At 33.9% G+C, this 20,764-nt stretch overlaps 3 protein-coding genes, 1 long non-coding RNA gene and 1 other non-coding gene across 5 annotated transcripts; 4 read left to right on the forward strand and 1 right to left on the reverse strand.

Annotated features, from left to right (window-relative positions):
• The first annotated feature begins 1,000 nt into the window (after window positions 1-1,000).
• Window positions 1,001-2,566, forward strand: LOC8264530 (S-adenosylmethionine decarboxylase proenzyme). The gene has a single exon (XM_025156548.2). The coding sequence runs from the start codon at window positions 1,239-1,241 to the stop codon at window positions 2,322-2,324; it is 1,086 nt and encodes a 361-aa protein (XP_025012316.2). The 5' UTR covers window positions 1,001-1,238; the 3' UTR covers window positions 2,325-2,566.
• Window positions 2,567-4,711: 2,145 nt separating this feature from the next.
• TRNAH-GUG lies at window positions 4,712-4,783 on the forward strand. Its single transcript has one exon. It is a non-coding gene; the product is annotated as a tRNA-His (tRNA).
• A 314-nt stretch (window positions 4,784-5,097) lies between these two features.
• LOC112534044 lies at window positions 5,098-6,333 on the forward strand. Its single transcript, XR_003078366.2, has 2 exons — window positions 5,098-5,548; window positions 5,797-6,333. It is a non-coding gene; the product is annotated as an uncharacterized LOC112534044 (long non-coding RNA).
• Window positions 6,334-12,905: 6,572 nt separating this feature from the next.
• Window positions 12,906-16,827, forward strand: LOC8263440 (protein NSP-INTERACTING KINASE 1). Its single transcript, XM_002514490.4, has 11 exons — window positions 12,906-13,521; window positions 13,605-13,734; window positions 13,833-13,904; window positions 14,008-14,151; window positions 14,240-14,311; window positions 14,414-14,473; window positions 14,580-14,671; window positions 14,984-15,133; window positions 15,236-15,580; window positions 15,682-16,061; window positions 16,164-16,827. Exons 1-11 carry the CDS (start codon window positions 13,413-13,415, stop codon window positions 16,482-16,484), a joined length of 1,875 nt encoding a protein of 624 aa, XP_002514536.3. The 5' UTR covers window positions 12,906-13,412; the 3' UTR covers window positions 16,485-16,827.
• Window positions 16,828-17,174: 347 nt separating this feature from the next.
• On the reverse strand, window positions 17,175-19,366 carry LOC8264533 (F-box/FBD/LRR-repeat protein At1g13570). Its single transcript, XM_015716520.3, has 4 exons — window positions 19,080-19,366; window positions 18,073-18,980; window positions 17,787-17,945; window positions 17,175-17,654 (listed from the first exon to the last, which is right to left on the reverse strand). The coding sequence occupies exons 2-4, from the start codon at window positions 18,883-18,885 to the stop codon at window positions 17,361-17,363; spliced, it is 1,266 nt and encodes a 421-aa protein (XP_015572006.2). The 5' UTR covers window positions 18,886-18,980; window positions 19,080-19,366; the 3' UTR covers window positions 17,175-17,360.
• Window positions 19,367-20,764: the final 1,398 nt, after the last annotated feature.

Consider the following 20,764-nt stretch of genomic DNA (forward strand, 5'->3'; position numbering starts at 1 on the left):
TTTTCTTTATAATTTTGAAATCCTTGCTCTTTTGTTTATAATTTTGGTAATCTTTTTTGTTAATTTCAGAGCAAAGAGGGCTTGTGATTCTTTCTGGTTAAGGGGTTTCACATATTTGTATTTGTAAGTATCTTAATATTATTAATATTATAATTCTTCTATTCTTTGTTTGTTTTTTTTTTTTTAATTTGGTTTTCTTTATATCAAGAATGGCTTCTCTAATTTGTCTATTAACCTTAAATCGTCTTTTCTTTTGTTTGTATTATTGTTTGCTTTTGTATTTTGCTCTGAAATTATTATTATTTTTCGGTTTTCTTGGTTTTGGTTTATGGATCTGTAGTTTATGTTATGCAATTGATGTTACGGCTAATACATAAGTACTACTCTTCAAGTTTCAAATTGATTTTTTTTTTTAGTATTGATTCTTGTTTGGTTAGGGTTTGTTGAGCACTTGGGTTTCTTTCTTGGATTTTGATATGGTTCTGGTTGATTGTGAACATATGGATTTGTTTTTGTTCTCTTTAAAGTTTATTTATTCTCTTGTATGAAAGATTCAATTTTGATCAGTTTCAAATTTTGATTTCCTCATTATCGTTGTTGTTATCGTGTGATAATTGATGTCTCTGTGTGTTTCCTCCACTTGGTGGGTTTAACAGGAAGGATCTCATTATTGTTTGTTGCTGTCTGTGATGACTGATTTCTGTTTTTTTTTTTTTTTTTCTTTCTTGCTTGGTGGTTTATCAGGAAGGACTGAATGATCTAATGGAGTCGAAAGGTGGGAAGAAGAAGTCTAGTAGTAGTAGTAGTAAGTCTTTATTCTACGAAGCTCCCCTCGGTTACAGCATTGAAGACATTCGACCAAACGGTGGCATCAAGAAGTTCCGATCTGCTGCTTACTCCAACGTATGTATTCATGTTTATGCTAATGAGACTCATGTTTGTTTCCATTTTGATTTATCTGAAAATATCAAATGTGGACTTAATTTTCTTCTTTTTGCAGTGCGCTCGCAAGCCATCCTGATATTCTTTCTCAAGTAGACTTCCCGACCACATAAAGTGGTGCATTAAATAGAATTACTATAGTTAGATTTTAGTTTTCTGCTGTGTTCGACGAATTTCTTCCTCTTCCTCTCTCTCTGCGACTGTGATTTCCTCACAACAGTGACATCTTCAACTGTTACATTTTTCGACTGTGTTTTGTTTGCATCTTTGAAACACTATTACTGTGATCATTTGCAATGGTCAATATGGAGATGGCCGTCTCTGCAATTGGTTTTGAAGGTTATGAGAAAAGGCTAGAAATATCATTTTTTGAGCTTGGAATGTTTGTTGATCCTGAAGGAAAGGGCCTTAGGTCTCTGTCTAAGGCTCAGTTGGACATGATTCTTGGACCAGCTGAGTGCACTATTGTTGATTCACTGTCAAATGAAAATGTTGATTCCTATGTCCTTTCTGAGTCTAGCCTCTTTGTATACCCTTACAAGATCATCATCAAAACCTGTGGGACTACAAAGCTGCTTCTTGCTATCCCACCTATCTTGAAGTTAGCTGATGCCCTTTCCCTTAATGTGAAATCTGTGAGGTATACTCGTGGAAGCTTCATTTTCCCCGGAGCTCAATCCTATCCTCATCGCAGCTTCTCTGAAGAAGTTGCTGTTCTAGATGATTATTTTGGGAAGCTTGGTGCTGGCAGCACTGCTTATGTAATGGGTGGGTTGCACAGCCCACAGAAATGGCATGTTTACTCTGCTTCTGCACACTCTACTTACTGTTGTGACCGCGTCTACACTATAGAGATGTGCATGACTGGTTTGGAACGGGAAAAGGCTTCAGTTTTCTTCAAGAGCCAATCAGCTTCTGCTGCTGTTATGACTGTTGATTCTGGTATAAGAAGGATTCTTCCAAACTCGAAGATTTGCGATTTTGATTTTGATCCATGTGGTTATTCCATGAATGCCATTGAAGGGGCTGCTATTTCTACAATTCATATTACTCCCGAAGATGGTTTCAGCTATGCGAGTTTTGAAACAGTAGGATATAATCCAGAGGAAGTTAACCTGAACCAGTTGGTTGAGAGGGTACTGGCATGTTTCCAACCAAGTCAGTTCTCCATAGCTGTACATGCTAATGTTGCGGACAAGCAACTAGTTCAGACTTGCGCACTGGATGTTAAGGGATACTGTCGTGGAGAGAGGAGCTTTGAAGAGCTCGGAATGGGTGGTTCCATCGTCTACCAGAAGTTTGTTAAGACTGGGGACTCTGGCTCTCCTAGGTCAACTCTGAAATGCTGCTGGAGAGAGGAAGAAGAGGAAGAAGAGATTTAGTTTCTCATTCTATTTCGTTATAGTCTATGTCTATGATTCAATAAAGTAACTATTCTCAGGCCTAGCCTGTTAATAGCGATCCTATCGAGTCTTTCTATTATTATTGACTTCTATAATCATTGGTTGTCTTGTCTGTTGTGCTTACCAGTAAGCCCTTGAGCAAGAGTTTGGTCTGTATTCAGGCTAGTCATGTTCGGTGAACTTATTTTGAGTTTATAATATGGTTCTTAAAGTATGTTATATATTCGTAGCTTTGAGTCACAACTGTCTATGATTGCTAAGCTTTTCTTGTCCGTGCATTTCATATATTCATTTTATTTTTCCTCGAGGTTTGCTATGTTACACATGAGAACATTATTGATATCATACTAAAAATTTGTCGGAATAGGTAACTGGCAAGTCGAGGACTTTATCTTTTGTTTTCATCTTTTTTTAAAGGTCTACCATATGATACTAGTTAGTTACACTCCCATAAAATAATCCATTCCATAAAAAATCCGAGAAGGAGAGAGAGAGAGAGAGAGAGAGAGAGCACGTACTGTTGTTTGATTCTTGTTCTGGTTGTTTTGGCATTTGTGCATGTTAAAATGCACGTAATGTACCTTTGGATCATCTTGATCATGCTGGTGTTAGTGATTGTCAGCAACCAATACAAACTATACTGAAGAATAATGATGCCACTGTGGTGGTGGCTGATTCAACTACCAGCACTGGCCTGAAAGACAAAGAATTTCGTATACGGTGGTGTTGGTGGCTTTGCTGGAATGGGTGGCTATGCTGGCGTTGTTGGTGGGTTGCCCCGTTATGGGCGGACTTTGTGGAATTGGCAAGTACGGTGGACTTGGTACTGGTGGCCTTGGTGGTCTAGGTGGCGGAGTTGGTGGTGGGATTTTGCCATGTACTTAATTAATCAAAGTCAATTAGCCAATTAGTGTTTTAAAAATCTGGGTTCTGATGTGTTTTAGTAGCGTATTTTTCTTGTCAATATGCCTATTGTCGATGATATATTGTGTTGTATTGATATATGTGATGATATACGGTAAAACACTTTCTATAGCCATATATTTGATATCAAATAAAATTTATGACTATGAGTAGGATATAACTTAGTATAGATTTGAATTTTTTTTTTTAAAATTTAATACTTAATATTATTGGTAAAATGATAGAAATCAAAGATACAAATAAATAAATATCTTATCGTATTATATAAATAAAATTGATGAAACAAAATAATACTATAGGAAGATAAAACATAGCATAATGTATATTTTTTTAAAACTATATATATAAATATTACTATATAAAGGGATTTTTTTTAAAATAATACTTAATTTTTTTAATTTATTATAATAAAGAATTTATTTCTATTTATAACAGATCCAAATTGGAACCGTATTCTTTTTATTTTAATATAAAAATTATTTTTATATAGAGAGTATCATTAGAGGAATATTTTACTATATTCTACGGAAACATATTGTAGCTAATTTGTGTCGGTCATTATACTTTATTAGTTCATGTTTTAGTGTTAATCTCTGTTTTTGCTTTCAATCAATTTTATACAAGTTCTATAAAAAAATAACGAGTTAGTCGTCAATTTATTTTATTATATTAAATTTTCATGCGGTTTGTGATAATATATTAGATTTTAGTTAAATGAGTTTTTTCCTTGATTAATAATAATTTTTTTACTTTAAAAAATTATAATAAACTTTTTTATATTTAATAACTATAATTGACATTTTTAATAAATTGGTCCACTGATTACATATATATATATATATATATATATATGTATATATATATATATGTATATATATATTACATAATTAAAAATATAAATAAACAATATTTTATATTAAAATGTTTAAGAATTTAAAATGTTTATGAATAATTATTATATATTTAAACTTAATTTTACTGAGAAATTGACCGTGAGATAGTCATTAAATCTTTAGTAAGTATTTTAAAAGTCTTAATAATTATTAAATAATATAAAATACTTCAACCAATTTTATGCTTCAATATAATTTTGGGGGTAAACGTTTCGTTGTTTACTATACAAAATACATACATTTCTGCAAACTGGTAGTTATCTTCAAACTCTTTAAGAAAATGACTATTAATTTACATTGTTTCTATTATCTTAAAAATTTATAATATGAAAAACTTGAAGAGGAAGCTTGTGATTACTAATTTAATTTTTATTTAGTCAATTGAAGAAGATCCTATTTTGACTTAATAGCAAATTAATTAAAGAGTCAATAAAGCAAATTTAAAACTACAAAATAAATATAATGTAGTATCTAATAACTTTTACTGCGGTAATATGAAAAATAATTATTTATGAACAAATTAATTTTTAATGAAAACGTTCTCAACAAGTGGCTGTAGTTTAGTGGTAAGAATTCTACGTTGTGGCCGTAGAGACCTGGGCTCGAATCCCAGCAGCCACATAGTTCAATTTTGCCCTATTTTAGCTGTCTTTTATGCCTCAGTGCAGCTTTGAGCTATGTCATTTTCTTGTCTTGTTATTTTTGTTGGTTTTATTTGATTAAAGAATTTGACAACACTGTAACTGTAGTGTCAGGAAGTGCTTTAGAATAGGTTGTGTATAATAGATAATGCTTACCTACTTCACTGTGCATCATGAAAAAGAAATATGTATATATAAATGATTGAATATTGAATAATTCGGATTTATCTTTAATCATTTAATTGCATTTATATATATATATATATATATATTCCGTTCCATCAAAAATCCGGAATCTACACTTCTGTCTCTTTTCCTGCCTCGAGGGTCACCTGAAAATCTAGGTTTTAAATGTTAAGATTTGTGTCTTTCTTCTATCTTGCAAAATTGTCTTCACATATTTTACCCATCCCATGGAAAGGAATCCGATGATATTCTTCCCACTTTCCTCTCCCAAATGTCCAATTTCTTGGGATGTTGATGTCCACCTTATTTTTGATTCCTCCTATTGAATTATTATCTGACCAACTAATACAACTTGTCGTGCTTGCAGTAAGATGGTCTTTAATAAGTTGTCCATTTGATTTTGGTAGGCTCTCTTCATATCCAGAAAAAGTCATGCAAAGCAAAACAAAGCACTTCACATGTTCTATCTTCTGGTCCTTCTCATTTCTGTTGTTCATCTTTGAGCACTGATATGCTCTGTTCAACTTTCAAGTTGAACCCAACCCATCTAAGACGTTCAGTTACTGATCTCCATACCTTGAGGAATCAATTCCAACCTTGCCCATGTTAATTTAATTAAGCATATGTGGTGGTTTTTGCTAGTTTCTTGGTTCCAGTTTAAAAATTAATTATCATCTTCTAATATACTCTTATTTGTCATTGATTAATCTGTTGCTACTTTAACCGTTAAACATGCTTAATTGAAGTGGATAGATTCCCTCTTATGGCATTGGAGATATTTTAATTTTCCTTTTTGCTTTGCTTCAGGATCTTACCAATGCTGGAGCTACCTAGAGACCTCCGTGCTCTGTTCTACTCTGACTAAGCCTACTAAGGGAAAACTGAGCAAAAGAAATATTAACCCTCCTGACATATCTGAATTCACATCCACACTTCTTTGAAAGAAAATATTGCTGTGGTCTGTGGTACTTTTTCTTTCGATTGCTAGTTGCTAAAGCCATGAATTGAAAATGTTTCCATGATTTGACTTCAATTTAAGTGGGGACCAAGATTCCGTGAAGAACGGCTACTTCGTTCCATTTATTTGCAGAATGCTTAATTCTGAACGCTCAAGTTCAGTGAAGTTTTAAGAAGACAGCCATGGTGAAAGTTGTAAAGTTGAATATATTTACATGTGAAAATCCATGTGTCGGCCTGCTCATGTATATGCAGAGACATGTGTACATATGTAAGTACTGCATATTATGGTTTTTGTTTCTTTTTCGAATTAGATATTGTAAATAAGCGTTTTCTGATGTTAACATATTATACATGCAGAATGACCTAAAAATGATAAAAATGAAAGTATAAGTATTCATTAAAATACAATCAATAATCGGGAATTAAATATAATAAATTTCAAAAAAGTATAAGGACTCAATTCCCTAAACTAAATATCCGAGTGTGATTTTCTGATGTTAGCAACCCAACAGCCATATATCCACTCCTTTGGTAATGGGAGGAGTCAACATCAAGACAACACGCAATGGACAGCAAGTGGGTATGATTGATATTGTATTGACAACCCAAGATCGCTTGAAACCTAAACTAGTTGTGGGGTTTCTGTGGTTAATTATTGATGATATTTTAGTAATGTTTCAGAATACAACTAGCTGAAAAAACATGTCTACGATTCTTAATATCATAGCTGAAATTCTTATGAAACGCCTCGGAGCAAAGAGATGCATAGCCAAGAAATCTCTCACCGTATAATTAGATCCAAAACTTTAGCTTTTTAAATGTGCCACTTGAAATGAAGCTTAGCTATGAATGTTAGGCTTAAAGAACATTGCACAAAAGAGAAAGAGCATTTTTCTGCTGAATATATGTTCCTTCTATTCTAAAGTTGTTCCAAATGTCTCTGTGGCTCTGCTTGAGGGCATCAAAACCCATAAGTTGCTCCTTTTTGACATGGGCTGCTATCAACTTTTCTTGGAAGACAGGCAGCCGAAAGAATGAAAAGGAGTTTACAAGGCATAATTAGGCATCCGTTTTTGCTCCTATTGTATGTTTATACCAATATGCTAAACAATATAAAACACAACTACAAATTATAATTCTGATTCTCTCTTCACATATAATATGCTTGTGGCTGTTAAGAATTAGAATTTTGGAAGAGTGTTTTAGCATCCTGTAGGCCACAGCTTAACGATTATATATATATATCTCATAATTATATTTTGTCTTGGGTTTCGCATGCATTCTTTTCTTATCATAAGTTCCTAGCTGTTCTTGAAATCAATTGTTCTAAAGATTAACAGTGTATTCTATAATCTTTTACTGTGTTTCATAAAGAATCACCTATGAACAATGAAAAATAACCTAAGATCATGAGTACTAGAACTTTCCTTTACGCGTTAGTGTTTCATGATAAAGTATTCAATTATTTTTTATTTGGATTTGCTGATTATACAAGGAAAGAAAAGAGGCCTTATATGCCATGTTGCATTTACCATGTTAGGCTTCTCTCTTATTGCTGTATGATGTATCCTTTTGTTAAAGTAATGAAAAATCTTTGTTCTAATGTCATATTTATCTTGCTTTAGTCAGTGCTCACTTCACTTTATTTTTGTTTTATTTTGTTGTCTGAGGATAGTTGCTTCCACTTTCTTTGATTCTCTAATGCTTCTAAAAGATGGCAAATCATATCATTAGTTAAGTTAAAAAGGAAGTCTAGCACAAGACAGATTTGAACTGTAATCTTCATTTTAGAGACTGGTATCTTGCTTTAGAGAAGAAGACACCCTTAACAAATGCTTGGTATAGGAAGGAAAAGCATAAATTACTATTAGATTATCTTTGTTCAGTGACTACCAGCAAAAAAGATGTAAACTAAGTGACAAAATGAGTGGGGAAACCAAACATTTTTAGACTGAAATAATGTAATTAGGGTTTTTTCTTTTGTTGGGTCTCTTCAAAGAATCAAAATTAAACCTAAAAAAGAGTGTTTGAGGAGGACCTATTTCCTCCAAAAACTGATGTCTTTCACACCATGTTAGTACTATTTATGCAGTTAGACATGAGCTCATGCATGTACATTTAATTACTCTTTATCTTTTCCTCTTGACTGGTTATTTATGGCATGAATACCATTCTAAATATAGCCTTGATGGGTAATATACTACTTATGCATACCACACAACGAATGATAGAATGATATGTATATATAAATATTTCATTTACTATTTTATTAAATTTTAATTATTTAAAATTAATAAATATATATTAATTACTTTAAAATATAAGCAATAATCTTTCCAGATGTATATAGAGAGAGAGAGAGAGAGAGAGAGAGAGAGAGAGAGGAGAAAGTGACCGTTGGCTTCTTGTTCTCTATTATGGTGCGAGGGGTATAGGGAATTCAGAGAATGTAAAAGCACATATGTGGACTGCTAGTAAAGGAGAGAAGGAGAAAGAAAAAAAAAAAGTATAGGTTACGTGTGAGGTATCCTAAGCTTTTCTAATTAAAGAGCCAGCTTTTTGACTTAGAATTTATTCTAGTTGGCCCTTATTTAAAAAAAAAAAAAAATGTAAAAGAAAACAGAGGAGGTATATAACCTTACCAGTATTCGAAGTGCTCCCATTGTTGATTGATGAGGCCATTCGTGTGAAAAAGTATATATAATTGTGTTTCTAGATCACTTACAATCTTATTACCATGGTGGATGAATATGTTGATTACAACCTTTTTCTTTTTATATATATTGATGAAAAAAGGCAGGTCCTTGTCAAACTACAACAGCCATATTGATTAGGCCCTTGTGATAATCCATTGCCATTTCTTTAGTAGGCGAATTACAACTTCTATTAGACTATGCGTATCTCAGTTGCAACGGGTGCTTAAAATTTGGCTAAACTCGTATTTTGGTTCCTCAACTATACAAAATTTGTTTCACTTAGTCCTTGTACATCAATTGCATGTTAAGTAGTCCATGTACTTTTATTTCTATACTTGGTTGGTCCTTGTCATAACATTTATTTTGTGCGCGTGTCTTGGATTGCCGCTGAATGCACGTAGAGCTACAACAACTTGCCAGCGTGGAAGCTGACAAAGAAATATAGTAATTGAATATAAAAACGAGCATAGTTTGATAAATATGAAAACGATGTAGTTTTGTTGAAGAAAGGATGTGTTTGTTTTTATCTAAATCAAATTATTTTACTCATTTTCTCTGCTGCCAGTCGATTTTGGTCCCTAATTTATGTCTTTCCCGTCTTAACTACTCGCATCCTTCAATTCCTTCTCATGCTCTTCTAACTTCTTCAGTTACTTAGCACCTCAAACCTAACTTCTAGCAACCTTCAATTCCTCTACTAGCAGCTTTCAATTCTTTTTCCACCCTTCACCTAACTTTCAAATTCTTAAATTTTTTTCCTACATATTTAAAACTTATTTTCATTTTGATCCTTGCAAGTTTCATTGTTCTTATATATTTTAATTTTTTAATTTTAAACCTTCTTAATTAAAAATTATGTTTTCAAAAGAAAAAGAAGTCACTTGGTGGGTTCTTCACTTGTTGTTTGTCCACAGCATAAAAGGCTTGTAAAATCCACCAGCCAATTAACTAACAAGTTCATATGACCTCATTTCTCAATAATGAACTAAAACTATATTGATTAGAGATTTCTTCTTTTATTAATGAATCTATTTATTTATTTTTTCTTTTGTGGACATTAAAGATCTTGGTTGGATCATACTTGTGAGATAGAGTGAGCAATTGGATAAAAAAGAAAAAAAGACATGAAGAAAGAAATCAAATGTTTGTGTTGTCCTTGGAATGAATTGTCATACAAGAAAAAGGTATTGAAATGTACATACCAATAAGTAGGTGGCCCGTGACAGAATCATATACAACAAGTATGGAATGACACAAGAGAGGAGGGTTGATATCATGACTGGCTTCTCAAATAATATAATCAGGTAATTAAATAAATAAAAAAAGGAACCCAGGGTGACTTGGTGAGTGGGTACTAATGGAAGAAAATGTTGGAAGTGATTGGGGGTGCAAAGTGAAGGTGGGGTTAGGGAAATGCCAACTGTTTTGGAGGAATTATAATGTCTTCTTTTTAGTTTCTAAGGGACATATGACTGACCCTATATATCATGTGATTTTTGGTACTTTATTTAAAACAATAGTGGCTCCTATTTTATCCTCTCTTCTTTCAAACAAAAACCAAGTGGTGAAAGACAACAATTATTTCCTACTCATTTGAGGGTATCTTCTTATTGCATTTTCTTCATTTGGATTATTATTGGTCAAATTTCTCTTTACAACCCCACATTGACTCACTTTTGACTCTTAATCTCTTTGCTTGCCCTATTTCTCTTGAGTTGATTTGGCAATTACCCACTTTAAATCAATAAGTAGGAGCGTTAAATTACTGTTTTAAAAATTAAATAGGATCAGTTTTTTTAATTTTTTATAGAGCCAAATCAATACTCTGTACACTTCAAACTTTTCCTACCCTAAAAGCCAATAAATTGTTATTTTTAATAATTTAGGATTAGATTTTGATATCTTTTTAATCAATAATTGATGTATGGAATAGTGTACTATTGGCTCAGCTTTAAAAAACGCCAGGCGAAAAGTAAAATGGGGGCAATGGAACCAAACAAAGAACCGGGGGTTGATGGGAAAACACATCTAAAAGAAAATATATCAAGAATCCACCAAGTGGGTTGCTTATTGGTTGTAGCCTTGTAGGGGGGTGAAAGGAGGGGGACAATATGTACCTAAAGTGACATTGGCCCTTAATTTACTGGTACAGTTAAGTAGTAATCCATGGGCAAATCCACTGGCAATGGTCCTACATATTCCTTCTATCATCATAATTATATGAGGTCTATAACCAATGTGCATGTTCCAATCACAATAAGAGATTAGTGCTTGTCAAAGTGAGTCTGTATGGGGTCCTTAATTATTTTCATTTTTTATCTTTATCATCTAAAATCCTACCTGAAAGGTGCACTTTTTCAATTAGTGGTTCGATTGGGAGCAATTTTCATGCATTTTGAAGATAACATATGGAGGTAACATCCAGCTTTCTTTTTGTGAAAAAAAAATTGGTCTTTTTTGGATTTATCCCTTCTCAAATCAACCACTACATTAAGATCTCAGAGGTCTTTTGGATGCATTCTCAGTCCCTTCTCCCTAACTGGGCGACTTAAGAACTTGCCCTATATACTAAGAAAGCAAGTAATCAGTGATATGTTTTTCTGTTCCTCCTTCAATTTAATCAAACTGGACTGTCTTTCTTATCCCTTGCAAGCAAGATCCATTTTCAATTTCTTTAAAAGATTGTGGGTAAATTGTGGACAATCACAATATAGTGTGAATGAGATTTTAAGTACAAAAAGCTATTTCCCTGGAAAAGAAATACCAATAAGTAACAAGACAACTGCTCCACACTAGCAGTCTTAGCACAAGAATGCTCATACAAGAAGCTCTCTTGAAGAGATAATGGAGTAAACCCCACCCTTAAATGGCTAAGAAACATTTACTTGAAATAGCAAAGAAAAAAACACATTCCATGGGTACAAAATTCTCTATAAACCTGAGGTCAATCATGGGTAATGAAGAAGATTTTCCAAGGTGAGAGAGACAGTTGAAAGTAATGTCCTTATCAGAGTGCTATTACTTGTCCTCCCTTGACACTCCATACAAAATACTAACCATGAAACGGGAAAAAGGCTTTTTGCATCCAAACAAGCATTAAAATTTGCATTTCAAGCTAATGTCTTTGTCAATTCCTGAATTGCATCTGAAGTTAATGTCTGTATCAGGTGCTAACCCTATCTTGTTCCTGATCATTAACAATAATTATTATCATATTTTTCTTATATATTTATACAAGATGCTTTGCTTCCAAATTGATGATGATGATGATGATCAATCATCAATCATCAAATTGGTGTAAAAAAAAATTGTCATGAACTTTGAATACTAAGTCAACTGGCGAATGTGGGGTCTTGCATTGCACGTGCATCTATGTAGTACAACAAAGACTATAATTAGTGTTCTGCTTACATTATATTTCCTGTATGCAAATGGACCCATCGCCTGCTTTAGTACTTGAACATGCATACATATACAGGTACAATACTGTTTGCTTGTAAGTTCATCACCATCTGTTCTGTATCTGATGGCAATAAATGAAGATAGACATACTCATCAGTTTCTGATATAGGACCCATTTTTCTCTTTTTCGTTTTTGATTAAGATTACAGGACCCACTTTTTAAGTATTTATTTACATAGACACACATGTATGTATAAATAGAGAGAGAGAGAGAGAGAGAGAGAGAGAGAGAGAGCAGCTTTTGCTTTTTAAAGTTGGCTGCTTTTGGATAGTTTATAGCGACATTTTGCTGGCCATGGAGACATTGAGAGTGTATTAAAATCAGTAAAGCAAAAAACCCATAATTCAGAAAAGAAAAAGGCAAATGTGAAATAATTCAAAGAACAAAAGATCATAACAAAGAGCAAGCAAGAAATTTGTATATCACCGATCTCAAGTTTCAAGTACCTCGAGATTCTCACCTTTCCTTGATTTAAAAGAATATTAGAGCCAAAGAATGGAAAATTTCAAACCTAAAATATTCAAGAAAATGCAGAGAATGTTGGATTCCCCATAGTCCACAGTAGAAACTTAACAAAAACCAAAGAAAATCGTAAAACACTTGTAACACTTTCTCTATATAAGTGACAGCAACAAACTGCCTGACCCACAAAGTCATATCTTTTTTTTTTTTTTTAAAGCAAAATTTCTTAGTTAAATATCCTAAATAATTTAAAGTCACAATGGTTAACAGTTAATACTGCACTTACTTTTCACATTTCATAATAAATCAGAGAATCAAATAAGAGAATTCTCCAGCAGTCCTTTTCTCTAAACAAATGCATGATTGAAGGAATTTTTTTTTTCTCTCTCTTTTCTTGTCAATCATCTTTTATTATCAAGATTTGGTTAGAGAGGTGGCTCTTAGGCCATAAGCTTTTATATATATTCCTTTTCTTATACTTTGCCGAATCAGTGGCAGGCATGTTACTCTTTCTTTACTTTTAACAAGTTTTATTAATCTTATACTACAAAACCCTCTTCTGGTTTTTCTTGGTTCTTGAGTTTCTGACATAAGGTTTTGTGAGTGAGTGAGTGCAATTATACGAAAGCATGAGGTCGTGTACTGCCTAGTTCTTATGTTAGCCTCACTTGCATTACATATCAGCAAACACACACAAAACCCAAACCAAGTTTGCCTTTTTTTGAACCTTTCAAAATCTTTCACAGATCATATTCCTAACTCACCACCTACTAACCCTTTAATTTACTAGCTTTTCTTTAATAAATTGGCTACTGGGTGTCTAGTTCTGTGCCTTGGATTTAATGGAAGCAAGGGAAATGAATACTCTTTTTTGCTGTGTTGTGGTCTTGCTCTGCTTCTTCATTACTAATGCATACGGATTGCTATCTCCTAAAGGTGTCAACCTTGAAGGTAAAGGAGTTTTACTTAATGCGTTTTCTTTTTTCAATTTTAAGACATGAGGTAATTTAATATTTTTCAAATTTGTTTTCCAGTGGTGGCTTTGATGAGCATAAAGAATTCATTGCATGATCCTCATAATGTTCTTAACTGGGATGAAACTGCTGTGGATCCATGCAGCTGGACCATGATCACTTGCTCTCCTGATGGCCTGGTCACTGGCCTGTAAGAAGCTATAGAAAAACTCACACGCCAATCAATTGAAAATAACTTTATTTGGTAAGAGAATCTTATCTAAAGTAGTTAAAATTATTTTGTTGCAGAGGAGCTCCAAGCCAAAGTTTATCTGGAACTCTTTCTCCAAGCATAGGAAACTTGTCAAATCTTCAGCTTGTGTGAGTAACAATTATTTCTTGAATGAAGCAAAATCTTTTCATTTTGTTTTATTTTAAAGAATCTGTGTACAGGTTATTGAATTGGAAAGAGGCTTTTTTGCAGGCTACTACAGAATAACAATTTTTCAGGACAAATACCCTCTGAGATTGGGAAGCTTTCAAAGCTGAAAACACTTGATCTTTCTAATAACTTCTTTAATAGTCAAATTCCCACAACTTTTTCCACTCTGAAAAACCTCCAATACCTGTAAGTATAAATACTATTTGGCAAGTGTTCTCCTAGTTAATTTGAAGCTGACAATTTTCTTATTTAATTTCTTTTGAATTGGAATCAGGAGGCTTAACAACAACAGTCTTTCTGGAGTAATTCCTCCCTCTTTGGCTAACATGTCTCAGCTTACCTTTGTGTAATTCTCTTCAAAACTTATTCTTCAGTATTATGTTCAAGTGTCCTTAATGAAAACTATATCCGACTGAAGATTTATGTGTGTTTTATTTAACGTTTGTAGGGACTTGTCTTTCAATAATCTGACTGCTCCTCTACCAGCTTTTCATGCTAAAACATTCAAGTAGGTTAATTCTGAAATTTAATGTTCTCAGCTTTCCTCTACTCTCTTCCAAGATCAAAACAATTTATCAAATTTCTTTTTAACTTAATTTTCTGTACGGGCACAGCATTGTAGGAAATCCTCTGATATGTAGAACTCAGGAACAATGTTCTGGAGCAATACAAAGTCCACTATCTATGAACTTGAACAATTCACAAAGTAATTACACTTGCTGCCTCTTGCAAGTTCCTTCTTTAATTACTTGGAAGTTTGGAAGTTCTTTCTGTTGTCAAAAGCTGCACTGTCTCTCTTTATCTTTTCAGTCACAAATATGTTGATTACTTTTGACTTTAATTTTAAATTCATGATTGTTTATCCTCGTTATGCTGCCACATTCTTTTGAAGTGATTTTCCTTTCTTTTTGAATTTCATATCTTTCTGGTCCAAATTGTTTCTTCTGCAGAATTTCATTGCTAAAAGTATATTTATTTCTTCATTTAATCCTGACACGTTTTCCTCTGCTTTCTTAAGATTCTCAGCCTTCTGGAAGTGGCAAAGGTCACAAGATAGCCTTGGCCTTTGGTTCAAGCTTGGGTTGCATCTGCCTATTGATTCTTGGATTTGGTTTTCTTCTTTGGTGGAGGCAAAGGCACAACCAGCAAATATTCTTTGATGTTAATGGTTAGTAAGGCAAAATTTGACTTGAACAATTTGCACATTAGCTATTATCAAATAGTTGACAGAACAAAGCTGATAAAAAATATTCCTCTGTTATTGATTCAGAACAACGTCAAGAAGAACTCAATCTCGGAAACCTGAAGAGGTTTCAATTCAAAGAACTTCAGGTAGCTACAAAGAACTTTAGCAGCAAAAACTTGATAGGACAAGGTGGTTTTGGAAATGTTTACAAAGGGCATCTACAAGATGGATCGGTTGTAGCTGTTAAAAGGCTTAAAGATGGAAATGGATCTATTGGAGGTGAGACACAATTTCAGACAGAAGTAGAGATGATCAGCCTAGCAGTGCATAGAAATCTCCTCCGCCTCTATGGATTTTGCATGACATCAACCGAAAGGCTACTGGTTTACCCTTATATGTCAAATGGGAGTGTTGCTTCTCGCCTCAAAGGTATATCATCATTCATCACCAAGCAACATAAACCATGTTCTGATCCGTTATCTCTGTTTTCAGCAAGCAAATTCCTTTTGAACTTGTTACTTTTCTTGCAGCCAAGCCAGCATTGGACTGGAGCACGAGGAAAAGAATTGCCTTAGGAACCGCAAGAGGCTTATTATACTTGCATGAGCAATGCGATCCCAAGATAATTCACAGGGATGTGAAGGCAGCAAACATATTGCTCGATGAATACTGTGAAGCTGTTGTGGGAGATTTTGGGTTGGCGAAGCTGTTAGATCACAGGGACTCGCATGTTACCACAGCTGTGAGAGGTACTGTAGGGCACATCGCTCCCGAGTATCTTTCAACCGGTCAATCCTCTGAGAAGACGGACGTTTTTGGGTTTGGCATCCTTCTACTTGAGTTAGTACATGGCTTAAGAGCTCTTGAGTTTGGCAAGTCAGCAAACCAGAAAGGAGCCATGCTTGATTGGGTAAGCTAAAGCTAGATATTGTTAATTGTGACACCTCTTGTTTTCGGTTAATGGAAATGAGCTCACTCTGCAACTACTGAATTTTTGCAATTGTATTTGTAGATTAAGAAGATTCATCAGGATAAGAAGCTTGAGTTGTTAGTCGACAAAAATCTGAAAAACAACTATGATCCAATTGAGTTGGAAGAAATAGTTCGGGTAGCTCTGCTATGTACCCAATTCATTCCAGGTCATAGACCTAAAATGTCAGAAGTCGTTCGGATGCTCGAAGGAGATGGACTGGCAGAGAAATGGGAAGCATCTCAGAGAGCAGAAGCAACCAGGTCAAGAGCCAACGAATTCTCATCTTCAGAACGATATTCTGATCTTACCGATGACTCTTCTTTGCTCGTCCAAGCAATGGAGCTCTCCGGACCCAGGTGACATGATTCTCGAAGAGATGAACAAGCCTTTCACATACTCTGAAAAGAATATATGATAACATCGTGGGGAAACAAACTTCTTGTACATTAGCCAACATATGAGAGCTTCAAAGCTTTGCGTCAAATTTTCTGACTGTACAAAATTCGGATTTCAAAATGACATATAGTTGAGTGCTACACATCTTTCTCCTTGTTGAGTGAAGATTTTTTTTTTTTTGGGGAAGGTTTTCTGCTGGGGTTTTGCTTGTAACAATATGTTGATCATCCTTGAATAAAAAACTTGTTTCTTCTTCTCAACTCCATGGGACCATGGCCTTTGAGTTTGAGAGAGGAATTACTAGTCATTACCATGGGAAGTGTGATGTCTACACTCCAGAAACCAACTCCTGAAGCTGTATATCACCTGTTGAATTTACACTGCAATTCCACTGATATACAAGTCTAATGAATTTCAAAAAAAGGTCATAGAATACCAAGTGTTTATTCAGGTAAGATGTACAATGCAGGGTATAATGCCAAGAGAAATCCAGATTAACAAATTAAGACTGTAGCGATATATTGCTCTAACTTACATGGTACTTGGGGTTTTAGAATCGTAAGATGATCGAAGCATTTAATAAGCATATGAAATAAAAGGGTTGAAAATGGAAAATTTAGAACAGAAAAAGAATGAATCAAATCAGCACAAAAATATAAAATGTTTCGTTTGTTGTTTTAGCTAAAATATTCAATATTTGGATACTTAGCTACGCATCCATGACAAAGTATGTCTGAACCATGTACAATCTTGTAAGCATTATTGATGTTCTCTCATTTTTCAATTAACTGATATAAACAAAAGCAACTGGAAGGAACTTTACTCGAAAATACACAATACTTAATCTTGGATGAATAAAATTTCAGCTTGAGCAGAAGATCTGCGAAACTTCAATAACTCAACCAGCATATTCACTCTTCCATCCATAACGTATACACAAGGAGTGATACTCATCATCTCAAGCACAGGCGAATTGGCAAGCAAGAATTTGATAAATTCCATCTCCTGTGGCACACCTGACATATCTGTCAGCTTCACTACTCCAAGCTTTTCAAAAGTACAATTTCTTGGGCACTCTTTTAACCAAAAATCCAAATCAGGTGCTTCTACAGCAGCTAGAGTGTTTGAGGAGCCCTACAGGACAACCAAGGAAGAAAAAACCATATGCATCAATCTCCAACAAAAAACATGATAAGGGGTACATGTAAGCTAATTGCCTCACCAAAATTCACAAAACAAAATATCAAAATTTCCAATATAACTCACTGAAATTTGAAGTTCCTTCAGATTAGGAGAGTTAGTGATCAACCGAAGAACAACATGTATCTCTTTCATATCTTCGAAACTAACTTGATATAGTTCAATTACTTTTAGGCAGCTGTAAGTAATTGGATGTCTTCCTGGATAATCACCTATGCTCAAATACTTAAAACCATAAAGGGACGTTAAAATTGGACATAGATAAGGATGCAGTTTTGCTAGGCAAAACTAAGGTGCTTCCTACTTCATTAGTTAGCATAAACTACATGAACCATATATAAGAACTTGTTACCTTTGTGAAGTAGATATGCCCAATAAGCCTCTCAAGGCGAGGCACCCCACCAAGAAACTTGATAAAATTGCAACTCGAACTTTGCTCAAAGTGTTCAGCAATGTCTTCAGTCATATACATAGCAATAGACATGGCAACTAAAAGTGGAGTATTTTCAAGACAAATATCCTTGAATTCACCCTCCAAACACAAGTACTTCAAATTTGGAGCGCGGACGTTAAGAACTAAACTATCAAAATACGATAATGAAAGACTCTCAAGAAGAGGGCAACCAGAAATGAGACTCTCAATTGCCTCAGGAGCAACCAAAACTTGATAAAGATTGAGGCTTTTCAAACACAAGAATCCTTTAAAATTAGGAGGTGGATCAAATTCGCAACGAGTTAACTCCAACCGAGTCAATTTTTTACAATTAAAAAGACATGAAGGAACCCTAAACCACTCTCCTTCACCTAATTCAAGAACCAATTCTTTAATATCAGACCGCGAGAGAAAAAGTAACCACTGATCAATATCAGGACAACACTGCAAATACGAAGTAGAAAGTTGGAACTTATGAATGGGTCCTTGGTGAAGAAAGAGGGCGCGAGAGATAAATTTGACGAGTCTACTCTCAAGAACCCCTTTATCGCAATACATTGCAACACATTTATCATCAAAAACAAGATGGGTAAGGGTAGCCCACCTATATCTCCACTTGGTAGATAATATACTTGTTTTCACAGCATCTCTAATAGGTAATCGGGTTAAAATACTTTCTATAATACTCGAAGGAAGATCAGTAATAAAATCTGGAACCTCGTAATCACCCATTAGCAAATCCAACTCTTATTGCAAACTGATCAAAACCCAATTCTTATTTTTACTTCTTTTCACCACGAAAGATCAAAAAATTTGTGAAATGACAACTGGTTCAAGGAAAGAACCAACATTTAAACAGAAAAAAATTATAAAATTTGAAACTTTGATCATGAAACACTAAAATATTAGAGGGATCGTAGTCATACCTATAGATGAATAGACTGATCGAAGGTACAGAAAAATGGGAGTGAGTGATGTTGAGCTGCTTCCTTGTTCGGTGGCAAGGCGAGTCCTTTTCGCGTTTTGGCGACACTGTCTCCGTCTTTATTTTCCTTTTTTTTTTTTTCCTTTTGAATTCTAAAACGCCGTGCCGTTTCTACTTCTTCCCCTCCTTTTTTTTTTTTCCTAAAAAACGGTTGTCGTTTTAAAGACAAGTAGAGCAACGCAATGCTTCTTTGGTTGCTGCTGTACATGATGCGACTATTATTGAAAATAAAAAAATGGTTATTATATAAAAATGAAAATTAGGCATTATTTTTATTAATTATAAGCAGGTAACATTTGATGTTGAATTATTACTACTTTTTAATTCTTTTCAAGGATGCAAAAGTTCATATGAAATAGGTTTTATTTTTGGTAAATTATATTTTTGATGCTGCATTTTAGAAAGTGGTTTTAAACAACATCACAATTTAATATTTATTGTACTCTTTTAAGAAAATTTTAATTTTCTTTTTCGACAAAATTTTAATGTTTATTGTCTTAAATGAATTATTTTAATTAAAAGCTTACAGTATCTCTTGTGTTAAAATGAGTTATGTGGCCACCAAAGGGTATATATGGCAAATAATATTTATTTGAGGTATCCATGGACATAAAATGATGATAGAAATTGTTAAAAAAAAAATGATGATAATAGGATATAAATAAGAGGAATTTACATTCTATATGTTTTTTTTTTTTTGGTTAATTACAAAAGAATTCTCGACCTTTGGCGGTTTTCTCAATTTAATCATGTGTTTTTAATTGTAACAATGTCATGCGTGACATTATCAATTTTGTCAAATCGATACATAAATAAAATTTTCGGTGAAATTTATTCTACGTGGATGCCGGCGCTCTAGTAACCTAAACACGTAGATACGGTGCGTTTTAAAGCAAAAGCAGAAATGTTGCATTTTGCCCTATAGAAACGGTGCGTTTTTCACATATTAAATTGAAGATCCTTGTTCCCAAATGCATCGTGCTTCATAGCCCTAAATCCCTAATTCCCAAATTCATTTGCAATCTGTAACCCTAGTTTTTCTTATTCTCCTGGTTATGTCTTGTCTGCTAGTTTGTAGGTCGCGCATGGAAGAGGTAATGGTGTTGTATTAGGTTGATTGAAAGATTGATTTGGAACTTCTGATCCTGTAATTCTTAAATTGCAAGCTGGATCAGTAGTTCGATGGCTTTACCCTGACATATGAATGTCTTCCTTATACGAAAGAGGTGATGAATCATTTGAAGGCTGAAAGGATGCATTGGAAGAGATAATGAAAGTGAAGATGGTAATGGAGTCAACTATTGCAGAAAACTTGATTACTGCAGAAAGCTTAATTCTGAGAAGAAAATGCTACAAAGAGAGTGACATGATGTGGTTTGAGAAAGTTTTGTATTGTACTACTCATTGGTATTGGTATTGTAATGCCTATGAGTTTAGCTTAACTATTGGATAAATGTTTGTTTTGTAATTTGAACAAAAATATTGAATAAATGACAATGTTAATTTATGATTATTGAGCATTTTGACATAGGCCATATAACTTGAAGTTGGATGCCTTTTGCATATATGGTACTAGTATTAATCATAAATGGAGAATACAAGTGTTTAAGAAGAGTATGAGTTGAT

Source organism: Ricinus communis, chromosome 4 (assembly GCF_019578655.1).
Source record: "Ricinus communis isolate WT05 ecotype wild-type chromosome 4, ASM1957865v1, whole genome shotgun sequence".
Lineage (NCBI taxonomy): Eukaryota > Viridiplantae > Streptophyta > Magnoliopsida > Malpighiales > Euphorbiaceae > Ricinus > Ricinus communis.

Bases quoted from the DNA above. Each gene is read 5' to 3' on its own strand.
- LOC8263440 (XM_002514490.4), top strand. From the start codon at position 13,413: ATGGAAGCAAGGGAAATGAATACTCTTTTTTGCTGTGTTGTGGTCTTG. The intron at 14,474-14,579 runs GTAGGTTAATTC...GTACGGGCACAG, and splicing joins TTTCATGCTAAAACATTCAA to CATTGTAGGAAATCCTCTGA. The intron at 14,672-14,983 runs GTAATTACACTT...TGCTTTCTTAAG, and splicing joins GAACTTGAACAATTCACAAA to ATTCTCAGCCTTCTGGAAGT.
- LOC8264530 (XM_025156548.2), top strand. From the start codon at position 1,239: ATGGTCAATATGGAGATGGCCGTCTCTGCAATTGGTTTTGAAGGTTAT.
- LOC8264533 (XM_015716520.3), bottom strand. From the start codon at position 18,885: ATGGGTGATTACGAGGTTCCAGATTTTATTACTGATCTTCCTTCGAGT. The intron at 17,946-18,072 runs GTAACAAGTTCT...TATGGTTTTAAG, and splicing joins GGCATATCTACTTCACAAAG to TATTTGAGCATAGGTGATTA. The intron at 17,655-17,786 runs GTGAGTTATATT...GTTGTCCTGTAG, and splicing joins TGAAGGAACTTCAAATTTCA to GGCTCCTCAAACACTCTAGC.